At 38.2% G+C, this 27,985-nt stretch overlaps 1 protein-coding gene across 1 annotated transcript in view; it reads left to right on the top strand.

The window, feature by feature from the left end:
• Positions 1-26,095, top strand: part of DCT (dopachrome tautomerase) — a 36,204-nt gene extending 10,109 nt beyond the window's left edge. The window contains exons 2-8 of the mRNA XM_043995796.1: positions 5,007-5,306; positions 10,014-10,114; positions 10,291-10,457; positions 16,897-17,076; positions 18,675-18,810; positions 21,370-21,571; positions 24,981-26,095. Of these exons, the coding sequence (XP_043851731.1) occupies positions 5,007-5,306; positions 10,014-10,114; positions 10,291-10,457; positions 16,897-17,076; positions 18,675-18,810; positions 21,370-21,571; positions 24,981-25,165 (1,271 nt within the window). The 3' untranslated portion in view covers positions 25,166-26,095. The remainder of the gene's footprint in view (positions 1-5,006; positions 5,307-10,013; positions 10,115-10,290; positions 10,458-16,896; positions 17,077-18,674; positions 18,811-21,369; positions 21,572-24,980) is intronic.
• Positions 26,096-27,985: the final 1,890 nt, after the last annotated feature.

Below are 27,985 nucleotides of genomic sequence, written 5' to 3'. Positions count from 1 at the left end.
TCTTTGTAGTTCCTCATTTGTTGTGTTGCAGATGGGTCACACCCATAATATACCTCTCCTCTACTGTCTGAGTGTTACTCATTTTAAGTTTTTTGAAGGCTATAGTGCTCTATGACAGGGGATAATAATACCCTACTGATCTATTTGAGAGCCAAATTAGTAATATGTATAAAGAGCTATAGAAATGCTAATTATTGTTATTAGGGGGGCAGAGGAAAAAAAGATGACTTGAATTTCAATAGCTTTGCTCCTATAATAAAGGTGGTGATGGTCATTTGGACAAGATTAGTCAGTGACATGGTTGTCAGTATTGGAACTCATTGAAGAATGATTCCTTTTCTTATTAGTCATTTATCATTTCTTGGAAGCATTCAAGATTATGGCAAAGTAAGGTTATTGAGCTACATAAGGGTTGACTTACACTACATAGCAAGAAAGTGATACCCAAATGCTTAGCTCCATGGATCTTTTTATCAGCTTCTCTTCCTTTCAAGTCTCCCCACTGAGCTCCTTGGTCCTAAACCTCTCTCTTTCACTATAAATACAAAACAATGCACAGAGAATAAAGGGTTAATACCAAATGAAATCTATGCTTTTCTCTCCCCACCTCCCCTGTGGCTTTTGGCCTTCTGAAGCTACAATTCCCTTTCTTTGGCTACAAAGAGAGGAGCTTTGCCTCATTCTCTGTATTATGTAAAACATCATTCAACTTTTCATCTGACTATAACTGAGTTTTTTTTTTTTTGGCAGGCAATGAGGGTTAAGTAACTTGCCCAGGGTCACACAGCTAGTAAGTGTCAAGTGCCTGAGGTCGGATTTGAACTCAGATCTTCCTGAATCCAGGGCCAGTGCTCTATCCACTGCACCACCTAGCTGCCCCTATAACTAAGTTCTAAGAAGCTTCCTGATAGCACCTTAATTTCAGATTAGATTAGTTTGCATTTGATTTTCCCCTTCCTTGGCCTTTCTAGTTATTGCTTACATTGTTACTAGCCCTGAGTGCTGATAAAGTAGAGACCTACCTGTAGTTGACAGGAAAACCTAAGTCGAATTGCACCTCCTGACAATATTGCAGCTAATTCACCTTTACAACCTGCCAACTTCCATTGGTTTTATCTTAACTCTGCCTCCTTTGTGAAATAAAGTGGACTTTCTCGACTTCCTGTGTCAGATTTCATTCAAATTCAGGGAAATCAACTTCTCCCTCCCCCTCCCTGCCTTGGTCTCACTTTTGGGTAGCTGTATATAGTCCTGATCCCAAGGGAAAATAAACTATAAGAAAGGATGGAATTAATTGAAGAGTCCTTCTTTCTTGTTTCACTCTAATTTGACAAAAGTACAGGGGTAGATTCTCATGGATTGTATTGCTCTCTCTCTCTCTCTCTCTCTCTCTCTCTCTCTCTCTCTTTCTCCCTCTCCTTCCCTTTGGTTAGGTGCTCCCTGAACTCCCATCCTTTTCCCTCCAAAAAAACCCCAACAAAAAACCAAAAAACAACCCCAAGTGAAACTTCCAAGTGAAAGTAGAAGAACAGACCTTGACCACTGCTGTTGCTGGATGGTGGCTTGGCCTGAGACATCTGGTACCTCCCTACTTGTCTTTTATCTATCTGTGCTGGGGTACTGCATGCTTGTCCCCAGTCCCTTCTTGTTGCTCTTCCAGCTCTTGCTTCTCTGTGTTCTTGAACCATGTGCTGGCCCCTACCTCCACAGACCCCAGGATCCTTTTCTCTGTCCCTCCCTTTCTCTCTCTCTTTTCTTTCTCCAAGTTAGAAGGCAAATTTGCATGACATAAAAATCTGCATAGAATTCTGTGGAACAGTCCGCAGAAGTGAGAATTGGCTGTATATACATACATGAACGTGTATGCTTGTAGATATAGCACACTATCTACTAGGGTTCCTCTTCCCTGATCTTCCAATCCAATTTAGGTTAGCTTTCCCCCTAAAAGCCTCCAGATTTAACTCCTGGAATTAATTGGCCCAGAGGATACTTCTTGGTGACTTCTAGTCCTATTGATACAATTTCTTGGTCAATTTAGGGCATAAAAAGCCTACCCGCATGAAAGTGAGGCCCTTTAGACTTGGTGCATATCCTGAGACTTTCTAAGTCACTGCACCCTGCTCTGTTGACCAGATTCAGTTTTTTAATGAAAGAAACTGCATGCTGAATATCCTTTCTAAACTATGGTTAAGTAAATCTCCTTTTATTGACTGTCAAATGACTTATGAGTGTCTCATTTTGTTCCAGCACTCAACATAAAATAACAGATGCCTCCGTTACACCTCTTCATAATCAATGAGTGGAGGGAAGGAGAATAGTGTCAGAATTCAGAGCTATTTCAAGTCTTCCAAAGTCTTCTTCTACGATTTCATAGTGGAGGGTGACTGATATTTTGCAAGCTCTATTTGGTTTTTTTTTTCCAAGCTAGAAAGGCTTTGAAGATGTTGTTCAGTGATGGACTTGAATTTCCTATCGACTTCTACGTCTTTGGACTTCTTCATCCTGCCCCAGGAACCTCTTCATCCTGCAAGATCTTGTCAGCCTTGGTACTCACAGCTACTCTAGCCCTGTGGCCCCTCTGATAAGAGTTCTGATTAGAGGCTCCTTCCAGAGCCTCCATTTAAGGAACACACTCAAACCAGACATCCCATTACCTACCTGGCTGCACTCCTTTGGACTTTTCCATCTTGACCCAGTATGGGGTACCTCCTCAATACTCTTTTAGCCTCCTTTTTTGTATTGTCTTCCCTGATTAGATTATAGGCTCCTTGAGGGCAGGGATTGTCTTTCTTTTTCATAATCCTGGTACTTAGCACAATGCCTAACATATAATGTGTGCTTTAAAAATGTTTATTGGCTGGCTTTATGTCACTGGAGAACCATTCTAGGGAGCTAAATGGTACAGTGGGTAGAGGGAAGGATTTGGGATTAAAAACCAAACAAACCTGAATTCAGTGCTGGCTCAGACATGTACCAGATGTGTGACCCTGGTCAGGCCACTTAACCTCTGTCTGTTTTAGTTTCCTCATCTATAAAATGGGGATAATGAATAATTGCACCTTACCTCACAGAACTGTGAGGTTCAGATGAACTACCTTATGTAAAGTATTTAACGAACCTTAAAGCACTGTGTAATATAAATACTAGCTATTCTTCTTTTTAGCCAAGTCTCATATCTTCAATCTCTCTCTGTCTACTGGGGGCTTCCCCACTGTTTATAAATATGACCCTGTCTCCCGCACTCCCACATCCTCAAAAAACTCTCACTTGATCCTTTGTCAATCCTTTTTTTTTTTTTTCAGTGAGGCAATTGGGGTTAAGTGACTTGTCCAGGGTCACACAGCTAGTAAGTGTTAAGTGTCTGAGGCCGGACCTGAACTCAGGTACTCCTGACTCCAGGGTCATCTAGATGCCCCCTGTCAATCCCTTTTAATTCTGGTGACTTTTCTCTGTTTATCCTGTATATAGCTTGCTTGCATGTAATTGTCTGCAGCCTGTTATATTGTGAGCTCAAAGAAGGCAGGGACTATCTTTTACCTTTCCTTTCTTTGAATCTCCAGCACTTAGCATAGTGCCTGGCACAGAGTAGGCTTAATATGTTTATCTACTGACTGACTGACTAAATTGGACACAAGGTAATGAATTTTTTTAGCCACAGCAATGAGCAAAGACTACTGCTAGGTTCTAAAGAGGTTGCGATCTATTTGGTGGGCAGAATAACTACACCAAAACAACAACAACAACAACACAACCCACCCAAAACAATGATCTTTACAGCACTGAATGAAAAAGAATCTATTATGTGACTATCACTTAATTACTGGAGATACAAAGATTTTTAAAAAAAAATCAGACTATACTTGCCCTTGAAGAGCTTACATTTATTTGACTAGGGTTAGGCAACACATTAAGAGGAATGGTGGCTAGAGTGGGATATCTTGTATTGTTGTTTGTTCTTTGTTCTTAAAAAAGGCCATGAAATCAGGGTGATGTGACTTGAAGTGAATTGGATTTAAGTGAGGAAGGGCCATTGGAAGTCACCAACCTCACTCCTCCAGAGTCATCTGAGTCCAGTGGCAAGTTATATATCAGGATGACTGGAGATGGCCCCAAATGTTTAAGGCAGTTGGGGTTAAGTGACTTGCCAGGGTCACTCAGCTAGTAAGTGTCTAAGGTGAGATTTGAACTCAAGTGCTCCCAACTTCAGGGCCAATGCTCTATCCACTGTACCACCTAGTTTCCCCAGAGTGGAAGGTGGCAAGTGTAGCTATAGGGTCGTTGATTGACATATCCTTGGCAGGAATGATAGTACTGTTTAATTACTGGTAGAAAGGGAGTGGGGCAGGGGTGGCTTGAAGATTGTAAGACAGCAGTGAGTAAGCTGGGGTCTGGGACTTCATATGGAAAAATTCCCATCAGCCAGATGTTCAGGACCCCCAGAGCAGGAGTGAGAACTAGTCTGGTCTGAGGCAGAGCATTTAAAAATAGTTTAAGAAATGAACTAGACATGAATCTGCTTGATTTCTAGAAATAGAGATGTTAAATCTCAGAGGAGGGCAAGGAAAGAAGCTTAGATTCCTTTGCTCTGTGTAGCAAATATCCCTCCATTTTTTGGGGTGGCGAGGGCAACTGTCATATGGTGGAAATTTCACTACTTCTGGAATTAGAGAACTTGACTTCAAATTCTAATTATTTGAACAAATTCTTAACAACTTCCTTGGGCCTCAGTTTCACCAATTGTGACTATATTCATATGTGCATATGAATATATAAATAAAACATTATGCATTATGCTAGGGTATATATAACAGAGCACAGTTATATAAATAAGTATATTGCATTTTCAATATAAATTTATGATACACATTTATATTACACATATTAGTATATATAAAATTACTCTTTCATATCAAAGACTATATTGGTCAACAACCAGATTAAGGGAAATATCTGAAAATCTGACTATATTTTAGGCCAACATTTTTTTTCTTCTTTTCTGAATCTAGACAACTTTGCTGGCTATAACTGTGGAGAATGCAAGTTTGGCTGGACAGGTTCCAACTGCAATCAAAAGAAGCCACCAGTCTTTCGGAAGAATATCCATTCTTTGACTCCTCTAGAGAGAGAGCAATTCTTGGATGCCTTGGACCTTGCAAAGAAGACCATCCACCCAGACTACGTCATTACTACTCAGCATTGGCTGGGCCTGTTGGGGCCTAATGGAACTCAGCCACAAATTGCCAACTGTAGCATTTATAACTTCTTTGTGTGGTTACATTATTACTCTGTCAGAGATACACTATTAGGTTAGTTCCCCCTACTCCCTTTGTTCAAAGTATATCATTAGGAGTAGAGCAAAAAGGGAATGATTTATTTCAGTAAGTGGGTTTATTAGAGAGGAGAGCAAATTGCAGGGAAAGACAGGTTTATGAATGTATCATAGCTTATCCCCAAATGCGTATGGTTAGGTTGAGCTTATTTTGCAACTAATAATAGTAGCTAGTTTTTAAAGTTTTCAAAGTACTTTACATCTATTTTTTCATTTGAGCTTCACAATAATCCTGAAAGTAAAGAATGAAAGGATCATAAGAAGATAGATTTAGAGTTCCTAGGGACTTTAGGGGTCAATTAGTCTAATCTCTTCATTTTACAGAAGAAAAAATTGAGGCTGAGAGAAGTTATATGAGTTGGCCAGGTTCACACAGATACTATGTGCTGTGTTAAATGTTTAGCCACCAGTTCTACAGAAAAAATCGTACCCACAACACATTTTAAAGTTTATTCTGAATTATTTCACATTTTCTCCATAATTTTCTTAAGTCTATAGTAGAGGTGAGCAAACTGTGACCCAGGGACCAAATCTAGCCTCCCACCCATTTTTGTATGGCCTTATGAATGGTTTTCACATTTTAAAAAGCAATAAAAGTTTATTTAAAAATGTAAGAACCATTCCTGGCTGAGGGTTCCACTGAGGTCTGTGGTTTGCTGACCCCTAGTCTAGAAAATCAACAAAATTACAAATCAAGGCCTGTTATTTAGCAAGTCAGTAAGAGCTAGCTCTAGAGAAACAGAGTTGATATTTAAACCCAGGTCCTCTGAAATCCAGAGAGCCTGAGTTCAAATCCTGATTCCGAGTCCTTATTATCTGTGCAACTCCCTCCTTCTCGCCCCTTTCCCTATCCTCCCAGATAAGGAAACAAAGATTTCAGAAAGGGTCACAAAGCTCATATATATATTAGAAGTGGGGTTTTGAACTCAGATCACCCTGTCTCCAAGTCTAGGCTGGTACACCAAGCTGAAAGACTATACTAGTTATTTCCTTCATTTAGTTTTGCTTTTCTCTTTTCTCCTTGGTTATATGGTTCATACTCTCAACTTTCCAGCATGGTGCCATTAATCCTCAAAGCCAAGAATTGATGAAGTGAAGGCTAATTTAGTTTGGCTCGAGAAAAAGAAAAAAGGAAAAAAAGCCCACACATTCTTAAATGTGTGCACAGAATAGCTCTGGGAACTTTTCTTCAAATTAGGAGACTTAATTAAAAATATGCCTATACAAGTAAAAATCCTTTGTGCAAAGTTAGGACTTTCATGTTGAAAACTAAGTTTAAATTCACATCTTTGTGAACATCTTTCCATAATCGCCAGAGTCACCAAATACCCATAGGATTAGAGTGTAACTTTTCTTGTACTACTTAAAACCTGGGTGATGGTTTTGGAAAAACAAAGTGGCATCAATGGATTTTGTCCTTCCTATCCCTGTGAACTCCTTTAGGGCAGAACTCTGGAAGAATGCCCAAGAAAACTGGGCTCTTCCTTTCCTTCCAAGCTCACTATTTAGCTTAGCCTAAGACCAGATATAGAGGTCAGTGCCTGAGTGGAATTTGAAGGATGGAAGGATGTGTTCTCTGATCTGATGCATCCAGACAGGTTAGTTTTGTTCAAACTTCATCTTCTCAGTTTGTCTAGGATTTGAATATATTCCTGAACCTACCTTAAGGTAAATTGGATTCTTTGACTGTTTCTTAAATCGGCCTCTGTTGGGATGGTATGATGATATAATGGAAATAGCATGGGATTCAGAGTCAGAGGTTCCAAATTAAAATTTTAGCTTTGCTACTAAATGACTACCTTGAGGCATCTAGGTGACACAGTGGATAGAGCACCAGGTCTGGAGTCAGGAGTTAGCCTCAGATACTTACTAACTATGTGACCCTGGTCAAGTCACTTAACCCTATTTGCCTCAGTTTCCTCATTTGTAAAATGGGCTGGAGAAGGAAATGACAAACCACTCCAATATCTCTGCCAAGAAAACCCCAAAGGGGATCATTTCAGGCATGACTGAAATGATTGAACGACAATAACAACTACTATCTGATATTGACCAACTCTTTGGAACTCAATTTCAAATCTCTAAAATGAGGGGTTTCTAAGGTCCCTTCCAACTCTAAATATGTGATTGTGTGACCCTCCAAATTATTATAAGCTCCTTTCAAAAGCAAAAAATAGTAGATTTAGAGGTGGAAGAGAGCTCAGAGGACACTCAACAAGTGTTTAGCTAAGCCATCCAGTCCAACCCCTTAATTTTACAGATGAAGAAGATGAGGCCCATAAAGAGGTAAAGCAATTTACCAAAGGTCACACAGTCAATAAGTATCACAAAAGGGGGCAGCTAGGTGGTGTAGTGGATGGAGCAACGGCCCTGGAGTCAGGAGTACCTGAGTTCAGGTCCAGCCTCAGACACTTAACACTTACTAGCTGTGTGACCCTGGGCAAGTCACTTAACCCCAATTGCCTCACTAAAAAAAAAAGTATCACAAAAGAATTGAACCAGGGGCAGCTAGGTGGCATAGTGAATAAAACACCAGTCCTGGATTCAGGAGAACCTGAGTTCAAATCCAGCCTCAGACACTTGACACTTACTAGCTGTGTGACCCTGGGCAAATCACTTAACCCCAATTGCCTCACTAAAAAAAAATAATTGAACCCAGATCCATTGACATCAGGGCCAGTGCTCTACCACACACAGGATGATACAGAACCCGATGTTGGCTTCTAAAAGTGAGGAATTTTTTTTTTTTACCTCCATTCCCTTTACTCTAACTAGATTTTCCTTCAGCCTTTTCCTTTGAGATTTTCTGCTTAGGTTCTGGTTAAGGATCATGAAGTATAAACCTCAGAGATAGGAGGTTTTCTTGCAATGTATGCAGGGTATGTATGTGTTTGGGTTTAAATAAAACTTCATAGTTTTCATATCATTATTATCATAAGATATTTGAAGGAAGCTTAATAAGAGAAAGGTTTCTAGTGGTCTCCAGGGAAACACTTTATACCTTGCACATTCCTTGTTCCTCTTTCTGAGGTATTTATAAGCATTCTGTCAACTCCCTTTCCTTTCAGCAAATAATTAATAAGGATCCACTATGGACAAAGCACTAGGGATACATAGATGAAAAAACGATACCTTCCTTGCCCCTTGGAGAAATCAGTGAAATACAAATAATACCAAAGTTACAAAGAAAAAAACATAAAGGAAAATTCAAAGTGCTATGAAAAAGCTGAGGAAAGACTGACAACTTCTTCTTGTTGTTCAATGATTTTTCAGTTGTGTCTGACCCTTCATGACCCCATTTGGAGTTTTCTTGGCAAAGATACTGGTATGGTTTGCCATTTCCTTCTTAAACTCATTTTACAGATGAGGAAACTGAGGCAAAAGGGTTAAATGTCTTGCCCAGGGTCACACAGCTAGTAAGTATCTGAGACCAGATTTGAACTCACAAAGAGGAGTCTTCCAGACTCTAGGTCTGGAATTCTATCTACTATTCCACCTACTTGCCTGACTATGTCTATCTATGAGATACGAAACTTCATGGAGGAATTTTCCCTGAATTGGGCCCTGAATGAAGGTAAAATCTAAACAGGTAGAGGTGGGTGAGAGTTCATTTTAGACATGGGGGATGGACTGAGCAAAATTACAAGAGAGAACACAGGATAAAAATAGGAATTTTAGATCATCCTAGAATTGTAGATCCATAATTGGGAGCTTAGAGATGCTTAGTCTCACCATTTAACAGGTATATGAATACTGGGACTCAGCAAGTTTAAGGTACTTGACCAAGGTCATACAGATTGTAACATGGAGTCTGAATTTGAATCCAGATTTTGTAATTGACTAGACTCCTCTCATTGTTCTAGAATGGGGATCATCCAGCATAACTGGCATGTAGAGTAAGTCCCCTTGATGGTTATGATAAAATAGACAGATTCTGAAAGAGGGAAAAAAGGTAGAATTGATGATTTGGTAGTTGTCAAGCAGCCCCAAATATCCCCACTCTATGTGAAATATTGTACATATTAAAATAATCAAATGGGTTTGAATTTCTTTGTCTTATTCCCATAGCAGTAGTACTCTCTCCTTTCTCAAATTATCATGTATATTTTTTCTGTTTACATGTTGTATGTCCCCCAGTAGAATATAAGCTCCCTGAGGGCAAGGAATGTTTGTATATATGGTGTGCTTTAATAAATCTTGTTGGGGGGTGCAGTGGATAAAGCACTAGCCTTGGAGTCAGGAGGACCTGAGTTCAAAGTCGGCCTCAGACACGACACTTACTAGCTGTGTGACCCTGGGCAAGTCACTTAACCCCAATTGCCTCACCAAAAAAGAAAGAAAGAAAGAAATCTTGTTGGATTTAGATTGGATTGTGTGATATTGGGCACACACACACTAGATAATATCTGAGGTCTCTTCCTGCTCTAATTAATATGGCAAACTATGGTCCATGAGCCAAATCCAGCCTTCTGCTGTATTTGTATTGCCCATAAGCTAATAATGATTTTTGTGGATATGGCTCGTGATCTGTAGTTTGGTGACTCCTGCCTTATAGAAATGCCAGATAAATAAGTTCCCCTCTCCCAATGTGCCACAACATTCCAGACCACAATGTCAGGGAGTCAGTGGCTCTTTCATGTTAAATCTCTTAACGTCTACCTTACCATATTCCTAATTGTTTCAGGACCAGGGCGACCATTCAAGGCCATAGATTTCTCCCACCAAGGGCCTGCATTCCTTACCTGGCACAGGTATCATTTATTGTTGCTGGAAAGAGATCTTCAGGTCAGTCAAAATTCTTACATTTCCATCATTTCAAAGACATTTGCTTTTTCATTCTGGTCCTTCGAACTTTGCTATAGATGGTGGCAGGTGTTAGTGCCAACATTTTCTGGGGACAGCTTTGATGGGCAGTATGAAATGGTGACCAGGGTTTTTTTTCTTCTTCTTTTTGATTTTAGAAACTCACTGGCAATGAGTCCTTTGCACTACCTTACTGGAACTTTGCCACAGGAAAGAATGAATGTGATGTCTGTACAGATGAGTTGTTTGGTGCATCAAGATTGGAAGACTCAACCTTGATTAGTCAGAATTCAAGATTCTCCCGCTGGGAAATTGTTTGTGACAGGTAATGAAGCAAAAAGCTGGAATTAAAATCTAGATTTTTCCCCCTTATGCCTTCACAAGCCATATGTTAAAAGTACTTTTAATTGTCTCTTTTTAATTCCTTTTGGTGTTTGTTTAAAGGGTAACATGGGAGGAATTCCTGTGGGATCCAAAGATCCTGGACTTCTGTGTCCCTGTCTAGGCACAGACAAGGGGTCGGACTTGTTCAATCCTGGTAGATTCTGGTCTCTCTAATGAGATGGGCTGAATTTTCTTTCCTCACAGTCTTCATTTATTAAACTCTACCCTGGTATTATGGGGAATGATTTGTTATACTTAGGTTTAGGCTCACATCTCAGTTTCCTTGAAAGGGATGAGGAGAAAGGTCCTCAATGTGCCATGCAAATTAGGTATCAAAAAAATTCTTTCCTACACAGAAAAATGCTAAAACACAAGACTCAGAAGCTATGCATTTACATTAAGACTTAAATTAAACAAGTAGTGATGCTAGCTACTGTTATATCTCGAAACCATTTAAACTTAAAGTAGTTTGTAGGATTGCCGATGAGGCATTTTCCATTTTCCCTCTTTATTGGCCAAACAACTTTTGGCAAAATAAGCCAGACTTGGTCCAATCCTATTGTTGGTGTCCGTCTTCTCCAAAAGCACTGGAATGGCTCCTGGGAACTCCTTCCTTTGCTGTTATTGAGCTTTTACCAAAAGCTTCGAGGACCTTCACCATTCACAAGAATGCCTCTAAATATAGATGCATCCATTTGGGGATAGATACTTGTTCACCTAAGATCACTAATGGAAATATGAAGCAGAAGTCAACCAACGGCCTAGGCACAAGATTGCTCAGTCAAGTCCTTTGACTGAGCTACCAAATGGGTATGGCTGCCATGATGCTATGGTTGGGAAAGTCCAGCTTTTTTCTACCCCTCACTGTAAGCCTTAGTGTTATATGACAAAAGCTAGTGGACATAGCTGGAAGCTTTCTCCTCTTCTAATTAACACAGCACTTGGGGGCAGCTAGGTGGCACAGTGGATAAAGCACTGACCTTGGATTCAGGAGGACCTGAGTTCAAATCCAGCCTCAGACACATGGCACACACTAGCTGTGTGACCCTGGGCAAGTCACTTGACCCTCATTGCCCCATGCAAAAAACCCAAAACCAAACCAAACCACAGCACTCATTCCCCACCATCCTTTTTCCCCTCCCCTGCTCAGGAGTAGGGGAAAGACCAAGAGGTGTGCCACAAAAGAACAAATACTTTCAGAACTGGACCATGACATGTCTAGAAGCTAAGAAGTTCATCATCTCCAATACACCCTTATGTATCACTCTGTAGCTGGAGTTCCCAGAAGTTTTTTTTTTGGGGGGGAGGATTTTGGGTACATGCTCCCTAGGATGTTCTTGGTAGGCCAATTTGACTTCCCTTACAAAAGTATCTTTAAAAATTACATCCCAATGTGGGCTAAAAGTTATGTTGCTCAGACACCTTTAGCAAAGATGTACCTGAAGCAAATGTAAGTTGAACTTGCTAGGTTGTTAGGAGACACTCTCCAAAACTTCAAAATATTGGTGATAGCTCTTTCAGTCCTAAATATATAATTTTATAATACCATCAGGGTGATATTCCCTCTTCCAATTCTGATTGTAACCCCTGAATGCCTTAGTAACATGAGTTTCAAGGGTCAAAAATATTCATTACCTGGTAGCCAAACAGGTGATGATCCTCTTTGACCATATCAAGTTTGGTTCTTGAAGGATAAATAAGCTCATTACTAAGCTTGTATCAGTAGATTCTGCCACAACTTGTCCATGCTAGCATAGTCCTTAGGAAGCTAGAGTCACACCCATGCCGTGATGAAATCCAAGAATAGGGCTTTTCAATAGTGACAATTCAATTCAGCAAAATTCAGAAAATTTGGGGAGCAGCTAGGTGGCGCAGTGGATACAGCCCTGGCCCTGAATTCAGGAGCACCTGAGTTCAAATCTGGCCTCAGACACTTGACACTTACTAGCTGTGTGACCCTGGGCAAGTCACTTAACCCTCATTGCCTCGCAAAATAAATAAATAAATAAAATTTAAAAAAATAAAATTCAGAAAATTTATTAAGCACTTACAAAGTGTAGAACACTCTTCTGAGCCCTGGAAGAGGTGCAAAATATAAATTATAGATGAGACATGATCTATGTGTTCCTAGAGAATATAGTTTAGAGAGGGGGATAAACATATACACAAATAACTATAATACATTGTAAGAAAATTAAGAATGGAACAAAAAAATTCTCTATGAGGTTCAAAGGGAGAGTCATTGCCAACAATGGTTATCAGGCATGATGTTAGATACTGGGGATAAGAAGAAAACAAAACAAAATAAAAACAACAAAACATTATCTACCCCCAAGGAGTTTACATTTTATCTACATGATAGTTATGTTACCTTGGACAGGTCCTTTAACCCTTCCAGCCTTCAGTTCTTTGGCTTAGATGAACTCTAAGAGCCTTTGAGCGTCAGAATTCTGTTATTCTTAAATAAAGGTTTGCGTGAAATGCAACATGACATAGTGAGTAATTAGTTTACCTTGGAGCCAAGAAAATATGAGTTCAGGCTCACTTCTGAAACATACTGTCTGGGAGACACTAGGGCAATTCCTTTAACTTCTCACTACTCTAGGCAACTCTAATACTACAAGTAGCAGAAAAAGTGCCAACCTGCATTGGTAGAGGATGTTTCCTTGTTTGGGAGTACCTTATATGAAAGAAATCACGGGTTTATAACAAAGAAAACACAGGAACTATATGAATACAACTACAAAACTTTCTTTATGGAAATCAAGACAGCCAAATAATTGGAAAATTATAAATTGTTCGTGGGTAGGCCAAGCCAATATAATAAAAATGTCAATGCTATCTAAATTAATCTACTTATTTATTGCTGTGCCAATCAAAATATCAAAAGATTACTTTATGGAGCTAGAAAAAGTAATAAAATTCATCTGGAGGAGGTCAAGAATCTCAAGGGAAACAAAAAAATGAGAAAGAAGGGATCTAACAGTACTGGATTTCAGATTTATGCATGTGTGTATACATATAATAATCATTAAAATGATTTGATACTTAAAAAAGAGATTGATTCAGTTGAAACAGATCGTGTAAGAACACATTAGGTACATACCATACACAAGCAGACAAATCTCATAGCTTAATGTTTGATAAATAAACCCTAAAGACCCCAGCTACTGGGGTAAGGATTCACACTGACAATATAACTTTCTGGGAAACTGGAAATAAGATGGAAAGAAATTAGTTTTATACCAACACTTCACACTACACATCAAGAGAAGCTCCAAATTGATACATGACTTAGGTATGAGATCCCATAATAAATTAGAAGAATAAGAAAGTAATTTTTGTCAGATCATTGGGCAGGGAAAGAGTTTATGGCCATACAAGCAATAGAGAGGCGCATAGAAGGTAAAATGGACAGTTTTGGTTACATACTATTTTTTGCATTTAATTTTCATTTTATTTTTTCTCAATTACATGTAAACAAAAAATGTAACATTCATTTTTAAAAATTGAATTTCAAATTCCCTCCATCTCAGTTGTTATAAATTTAGATCTTCTCAGCAATACAATGATCCCAGACAATTCCAAAGGACTCATGATGGAAAATGCTCTCCACATTCAGAAAAAAGAACTGTGCAATCTGAATGCAGATTGAACCATACTGTTTCTATTTTTTTGTTTTGTTTGTTTTTTGAGTTTTTTTCCCTTTTGTTCTGGTTCTTCTTTTACAACATGACTAATGCAGAAGCATGTTTAATGTGATTGTACATATATATCTTATATCAGATTGCTTTCTGTCTTGGGGAGGGGGGAGGGAAAGAAGGAAGGGCGAAAAATTTGAAACTCAAAATTTTATAAAAACAAATGTTGAAAACTATCTTTACATATAACTGGAAAAAATTGTTTGAAAAAAAATTTAAAAAGAAAGAAAATAGACCAAAAACTAAGAATAATAAAGAAGGTTTAAAAAGTATGCTTCAATCTACATTCAGACTCCATACGTTTTTTCTCAGTAGGTGTGGATAGCATTTTCAGTATAAGTCCTTTGGAATTATTTTGGATCATTGTATTGTATTGCTGAGAAACTTGCTGTAAAACTATCCCCCAGTTTTCTGCTTCCTTTCTAATCTTGGTTACATTGGTTTTGTTTGTGCAAACCCTTTAAAATGTTTAATTTTAATTTGATGTAATCAAAATTATCCTTCTTCTTCTTCTTCTTCTTCTTCTTCTTCTTCTTCTTCTCCCTTGCTTGTTCATAAATTCTTCTTTTATCCATAAATCTGGTAGGGAAAATATTCCATGCTCTCTTAATCTGTTTATGATATCATCCTTTATGTCTAAATTATGTACTCATTTTGACCTTATCTTGGTATGCAGTGTGAGATGTCAGTCTATACCTAGTTTCTGCCAAATTACTTTCCTGTTTTCCCAGAAATTTTTGTCAAATAGTATTTGTCAAACGCTAGATTACTATTATCATTTACTAGTTTGTATTGTGTACCCAATCCAATCCATTGTTTCACCACTCTATTTCTTAGCCAGTATCAGATTAGTTTTGTAAATTTTTTAAAAAAGTTTTTTAACGTACAAAACCAATGAAGCTAAAATTGGGAGGGAAACAGTTAACTAGAGAAAAAACGTCTTTGCATCAAGTCTCTCTGATCAAGATTTTCCAAATGATAAATGGTCATAAGATGTGAAAAACAGTTTTCAAAGGAAGAAATCCAAGCTATCAACAGCCATATGAAAAAAATGTTCCATGTAGTTAATAATTAAAGAAAGATAAATCAAAGCAACTCTGAGGCTCCACATCACACCCATTAGATTGGCAAAGATGACAAAAAAAGAAAATGACAAATTTTGTTGGGGGCTGTGGAAGAGCAGGTACATTAATGCAATCCTAATAGAACTGTGAATTGGTATAGCATCCAGGAAAGCAATTTAGAACTATGTCTAAATACATCTATGGATGTATGTTGTATGTACCCCTTGACCTAGTAATACCACTACTAGGTTTATACCCCAAGGAAATCAAAGAAAGAGGAAAAAGACCCATACTTATGGGTCTATGGATAATTATGCATCTCTTTTTTTTTTGAGGTGTCAAAAACTGGAAAACTGATGGGATTGCCTATCAATTGGGGAATAGCTGAACAAATTGTCATATGGATATAATGGAATATTATTAGGGCATAAGAAATGATAAAAGACATGGTTTCAGAGAAACCTAAGAAAATTCGTATGAATGGAGGAAAAGTGAGATGAACAGAACCGAGAGAAATTTATATAATAACAATATCTTAAAGACAAACACCTTTGACAGTCTAAAGAACTCTGATTAATCCAATGATCAGCCATGATTCCAGAGGACCAGTGATGAACCATGCTATCCATCTCTTGACAGAGGAGTGATGGACTCAAGATGTAGAATGAGGCATATATTTTTGGACACCGCCAAAGTGAGGTTTTGTTTTGCTTGACTTTTCAGATTTGTTATATAAAGGTTTTGTTTTTCTTTTCTCTTTGTGTGTGTGTGTGTGTGTGTGGGTAAGAATGTGGAAGTCAGAAGGAAGGAAAAAGTGCTTGTTAATTGAAAAATAAAAGTTATACATACAAGGAATTGAAAGGTTAGTTCCTAATCCTCTAGGTCTGTATAACAACAAATAGATTGCAGAGGAGATTCCTATTTATTTGTAGGTTGGACACTAGTTGACTTTCAAGGTCTTTTCCAACTCCGACATTTTGTGATTCTATGCTTTTAAATACTTGAATTCCATATTTACATTTTAGCCCATCGGAGAAACTATGTGGTATGGTGATGATGCTTATGTTCAAATGAAGCCTCTGAGAAATACTAGCTGTATGGTTGTGGGCAAGTAACAAACAACCTCATTCTCTGTTTTCCCAACTACCAAATAAAGCTAATAAAATACCTGTTTTGTTCCTGTGAAGGTCAAATGCAGCAAAGCACTTTGCAAACCCTTAAGTACTGTTTTAACAGCAACAATTATTATCTAACTCAGCCTCAAATGTCATGTTTTTGGGGAAAAGGGGCTGCTTTTGCCATACAAGAGTATGTTTCCTCCATGTAGGCAGCAAAATCACATGTAATACTTGTATTGTGAGAAGAGCCCACAAGTGATTTCCCCCCTCTTTAGTCCCAATTCATGGTCTTTCCCATAATTGAACATTTCTATGGATTCTAATTTTTTTTTTAGTGAGGCAATTGGGGTTAAGTGACTTGCCCAGGGTCACATAGCTAGTAAGTGTTAAGTGTCTGAGGCCAGATTTGAACTCAGGTACTCCTGTCTCCAGGGCTGGTGCTCTATCTACTGCACCACCTAGCTGCCCTTACTAACTTATTTTTTAAAAAATCATAGCTTAGATGACTACAACCGCCAAGTCACCCTGTGTAATGGAACAAATGAAGGTCTGTTGAGAAGGAATCAAGGAGGAAGGACCAAGGAGCAGTTGCCCACCATGGAGGATGTCCAGGCCTGCCTTTCTCTTGAAGAGTTTGACAATCCTCCTTTCTTCCGGAATTCTAGCTTCAGTTTTAGGTTAGTGCTCTGACCTTTGCTGTAATGGTGTTTTATAGCATCTGGAGATTTTCATTCCTGTGGTTGTTAGGAATAGCATTTAAGGGATTAAAGCTAAACAAAGGTTAGAAAGAAATCTAGTGGTAGAGTGCATGAGGGTGTCTGACAGGCTGAGTGGCAGGGCTGTGTGAGAAGAGAGAATAATGGAGAGCTTTAATCAGTGATGTGAAAGCTGTCTTTTAGAAGTACACTGATGTTCTCTCCTGGGTATTAGAGTTTTAACTACTTTCTGAACAGATTGTCTGAAATCATTTTAGTATGCCCTTTATTCCCCTAATCATTTATAGGTAAGGTATTAAGAGTCAGGGTACCCACATGAAGGGACAGAATTTATAAACTCTGGGAATTTGTCCAGAGACCGTGCTACTTTATGTGTAAATGAGCAAAATGTGTTACCTGTCTTAAGTCCATGTTGTTGGAGTTTGATCAAGCAAATGAGTCTTTTAGAGTAAATTCTATTCAAGTTACACAAGAACAACGTCACTAGCCATGTAATAATCAGAAATGGATTGCTTTTTTCCCACAATGATGGAAAGCCTGATGAATCACTAGAATGATGTATGTGGCCATTAAAAGTAAGACAAAACAGAAATGTAGCTAGAACAGTGGGCTGTGGAAGGGGTTTGGGAGTGTCCCTTTTCACCATTCATTCATTCAGCAAACATTTATTAATCTCCACTGATCTAGGCAAGGTGATAGAAAATTTTCTTAAGACAGGGTCTTAGAGTCTAGTAGCCCAGAATCCTGTTCATACTGATTTCTCTGTTTCCTTGTAAGTATATACTGTAGTCCAGAGGAGAGTATAAACTAGTAATTTAGGGTTTGAATGTGGAAGCATTTGCTAAGGGTAGAGCTAGAGCTAAGAGCTGGAGACTGACATTGGGGAAAGGCCGAAGAGTAGAAATGAGACCAAAGTCAGGAGAGAGACTAAAGAGTGGGTTGTCAGAAAGTTTGAATTAAGAGTTTGGGATTAGGTCAGGCTTCACGTTAAAGCATCTATTCATTCATTCAATTATTTAATCATTTATTTATTTGTTTGTTTTGTGGCAATGAGGATTAAGTGACTTGCTCAAGGTCACACAGCTAGTAAGTGTCAAGTGTCTGAGGCCAGATTTGAATTCAGGTCTTCCCGAATCCAGGGCCAGTGCTTTATCCACTGCACCACCTCGCCACCCCCAAGCATCTATTTATTTAATCAAACAATTCCACATATCTTTACTAAGTGCTTGTTATATTCAAGATGCTAGGCCAATGCACTTGCTTAATGTTTAAAATGTTGGTGACCTAACAGAAAATATCATAGTATTTGTCCTTAAGGAATTTATAATCTAAAGGGGGAATCCAGAATATAGTCAGTCAGTCAACTAACATTTATTAAGTGCCTAATTATGTTCTAGGAACTGTGTTAAGTATTTGATATACAAAGGAAATGGCAAACCACTCCAATATCTATGCTAAGAATAGTTCCAATGGGATCACAGAGAGTCAGACACGACTGAAAATGACTCAACAACAACAACAACAAAATGGACATAATATTTCATATTTGTCTTATGCAGGAATGCCCTGGAAGGATTCGATAAAGCAGATGGGACCTTTGATTCAACAGCAACGAGCCTTCATAACCTGGTTCATGCTTTGCTGAATGGCACTAGTGCTTTGCCCCATTCTGCTGCAAATGACCCCATTTTTGTGGTATGTCCTTTTAAAATACTTACAGGAGATAGAGGTGCCTCAAAGGCAAGTTTTTCTTTTCCTTAAGAAGTAAAAAAATTTGATCGAGATTTGGCATGTAAGGACTGTTTCATCTAAGAGCTACTGTTTGGTTCATGTCAATGTGTCTTTTCAAAGTAGAGGCTGCCCTTTTTAACTATCTCCATGACCTTGCCTCAGTAGTTTTGACAACTGTACTGTAAATGTTAGTTTACAGAAAAGTTCACCTCTATTTAGATATTTATTTGGTTTTGAAAATATGCTCAGTGGGGAGAATATTCTGAAACAAAGTAAGCTGGCTAAAGGTCTCATAACCACGTTATTCTAATGATCCTCAGTCCAATACAGCTCATCAGTACAAAGTACACTGAGAAGCATTAGATGACATAAAAATCAGTGTTCTAGCAGTGAATCTTTACTATACCTCTGCTTTACAGATAGTTACTTAACTCCCCTTAAATTATCTCTACATTATCTGTCTTCCTAGGTGCAAATCTTTGGTAGATGGTTTCAAAGCAATAAAGAAAAGAAATTTCATCTCTGATCTTTTCTTAGGCTATACCTATTATAAGACTATTTCCTTGCACAGGTATGTCCAGAGTAGATTTTAGCAACAACTATCCCATTCCCCCCCTCCCCAATCCCTCCCAATATTTCATCAGTCATGGTGTTTGTATTGAAAAACAGCATAGTCAGACTCAAAGTCAAAAAAGTTCTGGGTTCGGGGTAGCTAGGTGGCGCAGTGGATAGAGCACCAGGCCTGTAGTCAGGAGGACTTGAGTTCAAATCCAGCCACAGACACTTGACACTTACTAGTTGTGTGACCCTAGGCAAGTCACTTAACCCCAATTGCCTCACCAAAAAAAAATGTAGTAACTTGAAGAAAAAAATACAATATGTGAAAACTAAAAAAAAAAAAAAGTTCTGGGTTCAAGTGTTTTGACATGTGTACTCTCTGTGACCCTAGCAAGTCACTTAACCTCTTAGTGCCCCAGAAAATTCTCTAAGACTATAGGCAGAAGAATTGTTGCCAACATACACTGGTAGAGGGTATTGTCTCACCATGAACCCATGATAAAATTGAATTCAAAAGTTCTATGTGTGTGTACATGTGTGCATGTGTGAGAAATGTCCCTCTCAGGGACCTCAATTGTCTTCACAACTTTTAGTGCTATAGTGGGGTACCCCCAACAACCACAGCAGTAAAGCATCCAGGGTCCCCAGGGAATGAACACCTTTCCCCCCAGACACATACAATTCCCATAACTCATAGTAGCAGTGAAGGGCAAAGTCCAGCTCCCACTTGGTTCACTATTTCAGTTTAGGTTCCCAGGGTGATCCAGGAACTCCTTCACTTGGTCAAGGAACTCTTTCAGTCCCCATGGTTCCTGAACCATCTGGTTCCCTGGAAGAATGGAAACTAGGGCAAGGAGACCGAGGCTTTGACCCAGGTCACTGAAAACAGAGAGCACTGGTAGTACTCCAGCAACCTAGAAACCCCTGAATTTAGCACCTATTTAACAAGAATAATTAGTTAAAATAGGATGCCACCAAATTACATGATCCCAACCTTGGTAATCACATCCCTGTAAGCTCTTTTCTAAGTCAGTTTTGGTCTCTCCACCTCCAGATGTTAGGTCCTACATTCTTATCCACTGTGCCACCCAGCTGCCTGATATTCTAAAATGCATCATTCTGTAACTTCCACATAATGGACCAGCCAGGACACCAGCTCCAAATGCCATAGATCTATCAGTTTTGCTATGCTGCCAACAGATGGCCTCAGAATGAGAGAGAAATGGGTGCCTTCCTCAGAGTCATTGGCCATAGTTGTTTTCCTGCTATCGTAGATTGCAAAGTCATATGTCGTAGTGAAAAGAATGTAGGATGTAAAGTCAGAGGACTGATTTGAACCCTGGGTCCCCAACTTACTCTTTGCATGACATTGGGAGATTCACTTGATCTCTCTGGTCCTTATCTGCAAACTGGGGGGTTGGATTAAATGGCTTCTAGATCTAATTCTATAATTCTAAGATCAACATCTATTCCTCCCTGGGTGCAATACCAATATGAATGATAACCTTTTAAGGCTTTCTTTGGCTAAAGGATTACAAAAGATCTTGAATTAAATCATAAAAATGAACTGTTTAAGCAAGCTTCCAATACAAAAAGGTGGAAAAGTCATGGTAAAGAATGTTTTGCATATTCTTCAATGTTAGTTCTATCGGTATGATAATTTTAAATGGTTTGTGAGGATTCTTTTTAATAAAGAAGAATTCCACTCCAATTTTCTATCTACTCTGTATTTACCTTATGTATATTTATTTATGTTTTCTTGCTTGCGAGAAAGTAAATACTTTGAGGAGAGTGACTGATTTTACTTTTTCTTTGCATCCTCAACACTTAACACAGTACCTGGAATGTAGTAAGTACTTAATAAATGCTTAATGATGGCTTGATTGATTAATTTCATACAACAAAGCTTGGAGAGGGGTTTGGAGAAGATTAGTATTGACTGTTGTGTAAAATTTCTCATTGCAGGTCCTTCATTCCTTTACTGATGCCATTTTTGATGAGTGGATGAAACGCTTTAATCCTACTATCAATGCCTGGCCTCCAGAGCTGGCACCCATTGGTCACAATCGGATGTATAATATGGTCCCTTTCTTCCCTCCTGTGACAAATGAAGAATTCTTCTTAGCTGCAGACCAACTTGGCTATGATTATGCCATTAACTTGCCAGGTAACCAAAATAACTGGTTCATTGTTTGAATCAACTTACTTTCTTCCTTGTCTCTCAAATGAGCAAAGGACTATAAAGAAGGTATTCAGTCTTGATTTAGATTATTGTGTATTTTCTTGATTATACTTGCAAGTGTTTGGAAATGAAGCTCTAAAATCTTGAATGAGGTAGGTGAGTGACTGGTATTACCATACATTGTGACTTTGCTTAACTAAAGCTATGTGTGTCCATACAAGTGATTTCACTACTGTGACTACATTAACTGTATAGCTTTTCAGTTTCAAAGGGGAAAAATTAGTCAAGCTGGCTGTTTCTATTGACCAATAAATTAAATGAAAATGGCTAATGGGCTGGCACAATATAGACATGGCCCTGGAGTGTCCTAAAGATACAATTCATAGAGCTTCTAACCAATCTACCTCTTACTGAAGGAAAGGGAAAGTAAAACAGCATAGTCAAGAATAATAAAGTAGATGTTTAAAGACAATATATTTATTCATGGGTGGTTTTCCCTAGTCTAACCCATTTACTCTTTCCTTATTCTTAACCTAATAGAAAGTCAGAGAGTCAATTTATACCCTCACTTCTGCTGCTCTGGTTTAGTGTCCAACACCCTTCTGGTTCTAGCCTTTGCTATAGCTTACTACAGTTTGTAAATTCCACACTAAACCCTCACCACTTTCTCATGGTATATCTTTCTTGAGAAAGTAAAGGAACTCTACTCCATATTCTATTTTTTGTGTGTGTGGGGCAATGGGGGTTAAGTGACTTGCTCAGGGTCACACAGCTAGTAAGTGTCAAGGGTCTGAGGCTGGATTTGAACTCAGGTCCTTCTGAATCCAGGGCCAGTGCTCTATTCACTCTGCCACCTACCTGCCCCCATATTCTATTTTTAAAATCTTCTCTTCTGTGTTAAAACTAAGAGAAGCTATGTTGGGCAGTTAGATGGTACAGTGACTAGAGTGCTGGGTCTGAGGTCAGGAAGACCTGAGTTCAAATCTGCCCTCAGATACTGGTAGTGTGAACTGGAACAGGGAATGGCAAACCACTCCAGTATCTTTGCCAAGAAAACCCCAAATGTGGTCACAGTCATGTTAGGGAAGATGTACCTAGCCCATGTTAGTCTCCATTCTAATATAAGCCGATCTGTTGATTATCTAAAGCAAGGCACAGAATTAGGCTTTGGAGGACCCAATATGCCCTTAAGAAAAGTATGGTCTGAGCTGAGGAGATAAGACATAAATGCACAAAATGTGAAAAGACAGCACTAAGTAATATGTGATTATATACCACATAATACAATGCTACATGGATTAAAAGAAGGGAGTGATCAAGTAATTCAGGAAGGTTTCACAGAAAAAGTGAACCTTGAGGAAGGACTAGGTAGAATTTGGAAAAGTTGGGGGAAGAAGAAAAAAAACATTTTAACCTCGAGAAACAACATAAGTTAAAGTATAAGCAGAAGAAAGGGTGATTTTAAAGATTCATCATGAGGATTAATGGCAGTTAAGGTTGGATAATCAAGAGGGGCCCAATTATTGAGGGCTTAGAGAACTAAAGAAAAGAGTTTGGGGTTTATGTGGTAGAAAATGGAGAGTCACAGTAGGTTCTTGAGGAGAATGATGAGATTAAATGAGTATTTCATTTATCAGCAAGGCATAGGATCAGTTGCTCCAGCAAGCACTAGTCTTAGAGTCAGGGGACCTGGATTCAAGTTTCAGCTCTGACATTAAATTTGCCACTCTAGACAAGTCATTGAACCTCTATGAGTCTCAGTTTTCTCATTTGTAAAATGGGTATGATGCTTGTACTATCTATTTCATAGGGTTGTTGTGAGGATCCTATCGTTATCAAATGAGATGATTTACATGTGTGTGTGTATATATATTTATATACATATGAAAGTATTTTGTAAAATTTAAAACTATATGTACATATACATATGTGCATATATATAAATATATATACCCACATATATGTCAATATTTATAGAAATAATTGTATTGGTGTTATAGTGGGGAAAGACAAGAGACAAGGATACCAATTCAGAGTTGAAGAGCCAGTATGGTATGGTGGAAAGAAGGCTAAATCTGGAATTAGAACAACTGGATTAAAATACCAGCTCAGTTTCTTACTTGCCTGTATGATTTTGGGCAAGTGCCTTAATTTTTCTGGTCACCATCCATAAAATGAAGAAGCTGAATTATGTGGCCTTTAAGATCCTTTCCTGTTATAAATCTAGGTTATTATCCAGTAGTCCCATTCAAGGAAATCCTGAATTAGGTTGGTGTTTTTGGAATGGACAGGAAAGGGACCACTAGACCTGGAGCTGGGAAAGACTTTGGAGGTTCTTACTTGAAGAAACAAAGACCCAGAGAGTTTTTGTGACTTTAGGGGAAAAGGAATGAGTTCTGTTTTGGAGTTCAACCTGAGATGTCCAAAAGCCACTTGATGATATAGTCCTGGGGCTCAGGAGAGAGATAAATGTTTGATTTTATAAAAATGTCTTCAGTAAACATAATAAATATTATGTTCAAAAATAGAATATTGCTATCCACCCTTTCCTAGAAAAGTAAGTAAATTTTGACCAATAGTTGTGCTGGAACAAGAGTGGCATAATAGCTAGAGTGTTGGACTTGGGATCCATGAAGCTCTGGGTTCTAATTATTTCTCAGACATTTACCGGTTATGCAATAACTTGGGCAATTCTCTTCACCCCTCTGTTAGTCACTCACTAGTTAACAAGAACCTCAATTTCTTCATCCATAAGATGGGATTAATGATAACTCCCTAGTTGTAAGAATCAAATAAGTTATATAACATCCTATGTAACCCTTTAAAAATATGAACTATCATTATCATTGGTTGTGTCACCTTGGGCAAGTCATTTGATCTCTGTAAAATCTCTTCATCTGTAAAATGAAGGAGTTGGACTTGACCTCTAAAGTTCTCACTCTAGCTCTATGGTTATTTAGGCTAGTCTATTTTATTCAAGAAAGTTGTACATAATAGATTTGCAATTTCATGTGCAATCATCTCTATTTAAATTACACTGTTGTGTTTCATGTGCATTCATCTTTTTATATTATAATATACTACAGAAATGCTTGTTTTGTTCCATAAAGTACAAAAATTAAAATTAAATGTAAAAATCCCCAAAGCAAAAATGAAATGTAAAAAACCAGATTCAACTTTTTTGGCTTTCTGATCTACTGTATACTGTATTAGATACATTAAAGGTGACACTTTTTTCTCTCCAAAAAAGAAACAAAAAAGAAATATAATACTTTGGTACTACTAGGTCACAGAGCTACCAAAGATGCATATCAACAGGGGTTTATTTCTTTTCTTGAGGTGTTTAACTGCTGCAAGTCTTTAACCTAACCCAGACCTTCATTCTCTCTTTCAGCTGCAACTTCAGGGAAAGCTACCCAAGATCAGACTATAATCCTGTCAGTTATCGGGGGAGGCCTAGTAGCATTAGTGGCCTTGTCTATGCTACTAGTTCTCCTTCAGTATAGAAGACATCGGAAAGGTTTTGCACCCCTGATGGAGACCAGGTTCAGCAACAGGAAATATACAGAAGAAGCCTAGCACTGAAAACATTTTCAGCTAAACCTCGGAAGAAAGAGCCTGGTTAAGTTGTAAGGCATTAGATTGGTTACTGGTTCTGTTCTGACTTGGATATTGAAAAGATTAATTCCCAGGGAGCTAATTAAATTGTTCTTTCTTTCACTAAACATGTCATTGGCATGGGTCTTCTTAGTGTGGCAATGTTCCAAAACTTAGGAGATACTTCACTTTTCTTTGAATAAACTCACAGGTAGAATACTTGGGAAGTTTCTGTTGCTAAATAAAGGTAGAGCTTGTGATTTTTGTCTCAAGACAGTCACTCCCCACACATCTCAATCTTCAGTCATCTGAGGACACCAAGATATGAAGAGGAGAAAGTCACTTAGAATTTGAAGACCATAGAATTTTAGAGATGGAAGTTATATTAGCAATATGCCCTTCTTTTTTTTTTTTTTGCGGGGCAATGGGGGTTAAGTGACTTGCCCAGGGTCACACAGCTAGTAAGTGTCAAGTGTCCGAGGTCGGATTTGAACTCAGATACTCCTGAATCCAGGGCCGGTGCTTTATCCACTGCGCCACCTAGCTGCCCCTGAAATATGCCCTTCTAAATGGGCAAATGACATACAAATGAATTGAAAGATCTTTTCTTAAGTTGATTACTCTCCTCTAGAGGAATTGCATTTAATTTTATATGAAATTAAAATAAAATTTCCACTTGGATCTTCAAATTGCTACAACCCATTTTGTTTTCTCAGTGTGAGGACAAAGAAGGAAAGAGAAGTTATAATCTCAAACATACAAAGATACACACAAACACACAAATACATATGTACCTACATATATAATATTTAAGCTGGCAGTTGGGTTTTCCCCAATTAATTACTTTTATCTTCGATTTAATTATATCAGAATAAGTTCCTGATATACCCCATACAATCTTGAATTCTCCAATGTAACAAAGACAAATTTGAGTAAAATCTAATTGACAAATTAAACTAAATTCAACTGAATTTTCATGTTGTTTTTGTTTACATTAATGTAGCCATTGTGTTTTTGTTTTCCTAATTCACCTCTCATTTCTCTGTGTTATTTTGTATTGTCTTCTAGGGTTTCTCTGGATTCTTCACATTCATTCTTTCTTATTGCAAAATAATTTTCTACTACATTCATGTATCACAGATTTATGTTGCCATTCCTCTTTTGATGGGTACCTATTTTGTTTTGGAGAGAAACATATTCAATATAGGCTCCATTTCTTCTTCATTGTGCTTCTTCTGTCTCTTCTCTTCTTTTTCTTGCTTCTCCCTTCCTTCCTCTCTTTTCCTCTGTCTCTCCTAAATGACCTTCACCCAAAGGTTATATAGATTGAATGCCTCACAAATCCGGTGCACCCATGTGAGCAGTATATATATACATTATGTAATTTATAAATAGTCCACCTTGCAGACTCAATGACAGATAGTCATTGATAGATTCAGTACTTTGATTCCATGGTGATGAAAGCTGCATAAATATAAACACATGATGAAAATCAATGGATCTTCCAGTTGGTCAAGGTGATTAGAATTGCTTTGTAAACCAAATATAGTTTCACTATTTTCAAGTGAGAAAAATTTTCCTTTTCTAATGGGTGATGGCTAGTTAGAGTAAAAGCTTTGAACACAGACCATTTGAATCCCAGCATTCTCATAGCTCACTGGGAAAAGTCTGACCAGTTCTTTTATCTTTTGGCCTTAGATCGAAAAATAATCACAGTTGTGACAAAAGGAAAATTGTTTAAAATCAAAAGTTAAATGCAGTTTTCTTAAAGTCAAGAAGTAATACAAGAGATAATAGTAACGAGAGATTCTTGGCTTCCTTCAAGACTTAGTTCAGGAGCTAGCTCCTGTGAGGGAAGACTTTCCTGAACACTTCTTCTCTTCCTCAAATTATTTTATATTTACTTATCTTTTCCATATGGTATGCCTCAGTAGATTTAAACTTCTTAAAAACAGAGACTTACTTCTTCCCTCCCTCTCTCCCCCTTTCCTTCCTTCCTTTCTTCTTTCCTTCCTTCCTTCCTTTCTTCTTTTTCTCTCGTTGTTCCTTCCTTCCCTCTTTTTTCATTCCTCCCTTCCTCCCTTCCATTTCCCTTCCTCCCTTCTTCCTTTGTTTCTTTCTCCTAAGTGCAGTGCCTTGCACATAATAGGCACTTAATAAATTATTGTTGAATCAAATTGAATAGACAAATCATAACTACATTTTCTGTCAATCTAGATTAAATCATTTCATATAACACGAGGTCCTGGCAGTAAAGCAGTTGACTTACATGGCCAGGTTACTTATTAATTAACATGCCAAGAAGACTAAGGATAAAGAGGGAGAGACAGTAGCAAATTTATCACAATTGCCTCTATGCTTGACAAGCTGCTTAATGAAAAAGTCAGTCATAGGATCATAGATATATAGCAAGCAGAGTAGTCCAACCCCCAGTGGAGCCTCAGAGGCTTGCTTAAAGTCACATATCATCCCAGAATTGAGAATTGAACCTAGGTACTCTTAGTGTTCAGTTCACCATCCAATGTTACATTGAGAGAGGTAACTTGATTCTAGATCTGTACTGGAAAGAACAATTGGCTACTTCTGCTTTCTAAGGGTAAAAAAAATCAACACAGAGCCACTTAAAGCATTTTGCCTTTCCAACCAGAGAAAGAGACAAAGCCCTAAGGCTTGTCTATAAGTGTCTATTCTATGTTCATCATGACTCTGCTCCAATAATAGTCATGAGTAAGAAATGTTTGGTAGCTACTATTAGATATAAGGTAGAGGGGGGAAATACCTTAAAGCAAGGGTCCTTAACCT

The sequence above is a fragment of the Dromiciops gliroides genome, chromosome 3 (assembly GCF_019393635.1).
Source record: "Dromiciops gliroides isolate mDroGli1 chromosome 3, mDroGli1.pri, whole genome shotgun sequence".
In the NCBI taxonomy this organism is placed as follows: Eukaryota; Metazoa; Chordata; class Mammalia; order Microbiotheria; family Microbiotheriidae; genus Dromiciops; species Dromiciops gliroides.
Note: the sequence above shows the minus strand (reverse complement) of the source record. Positions and strands in the feature narration are given on the sequence as shown.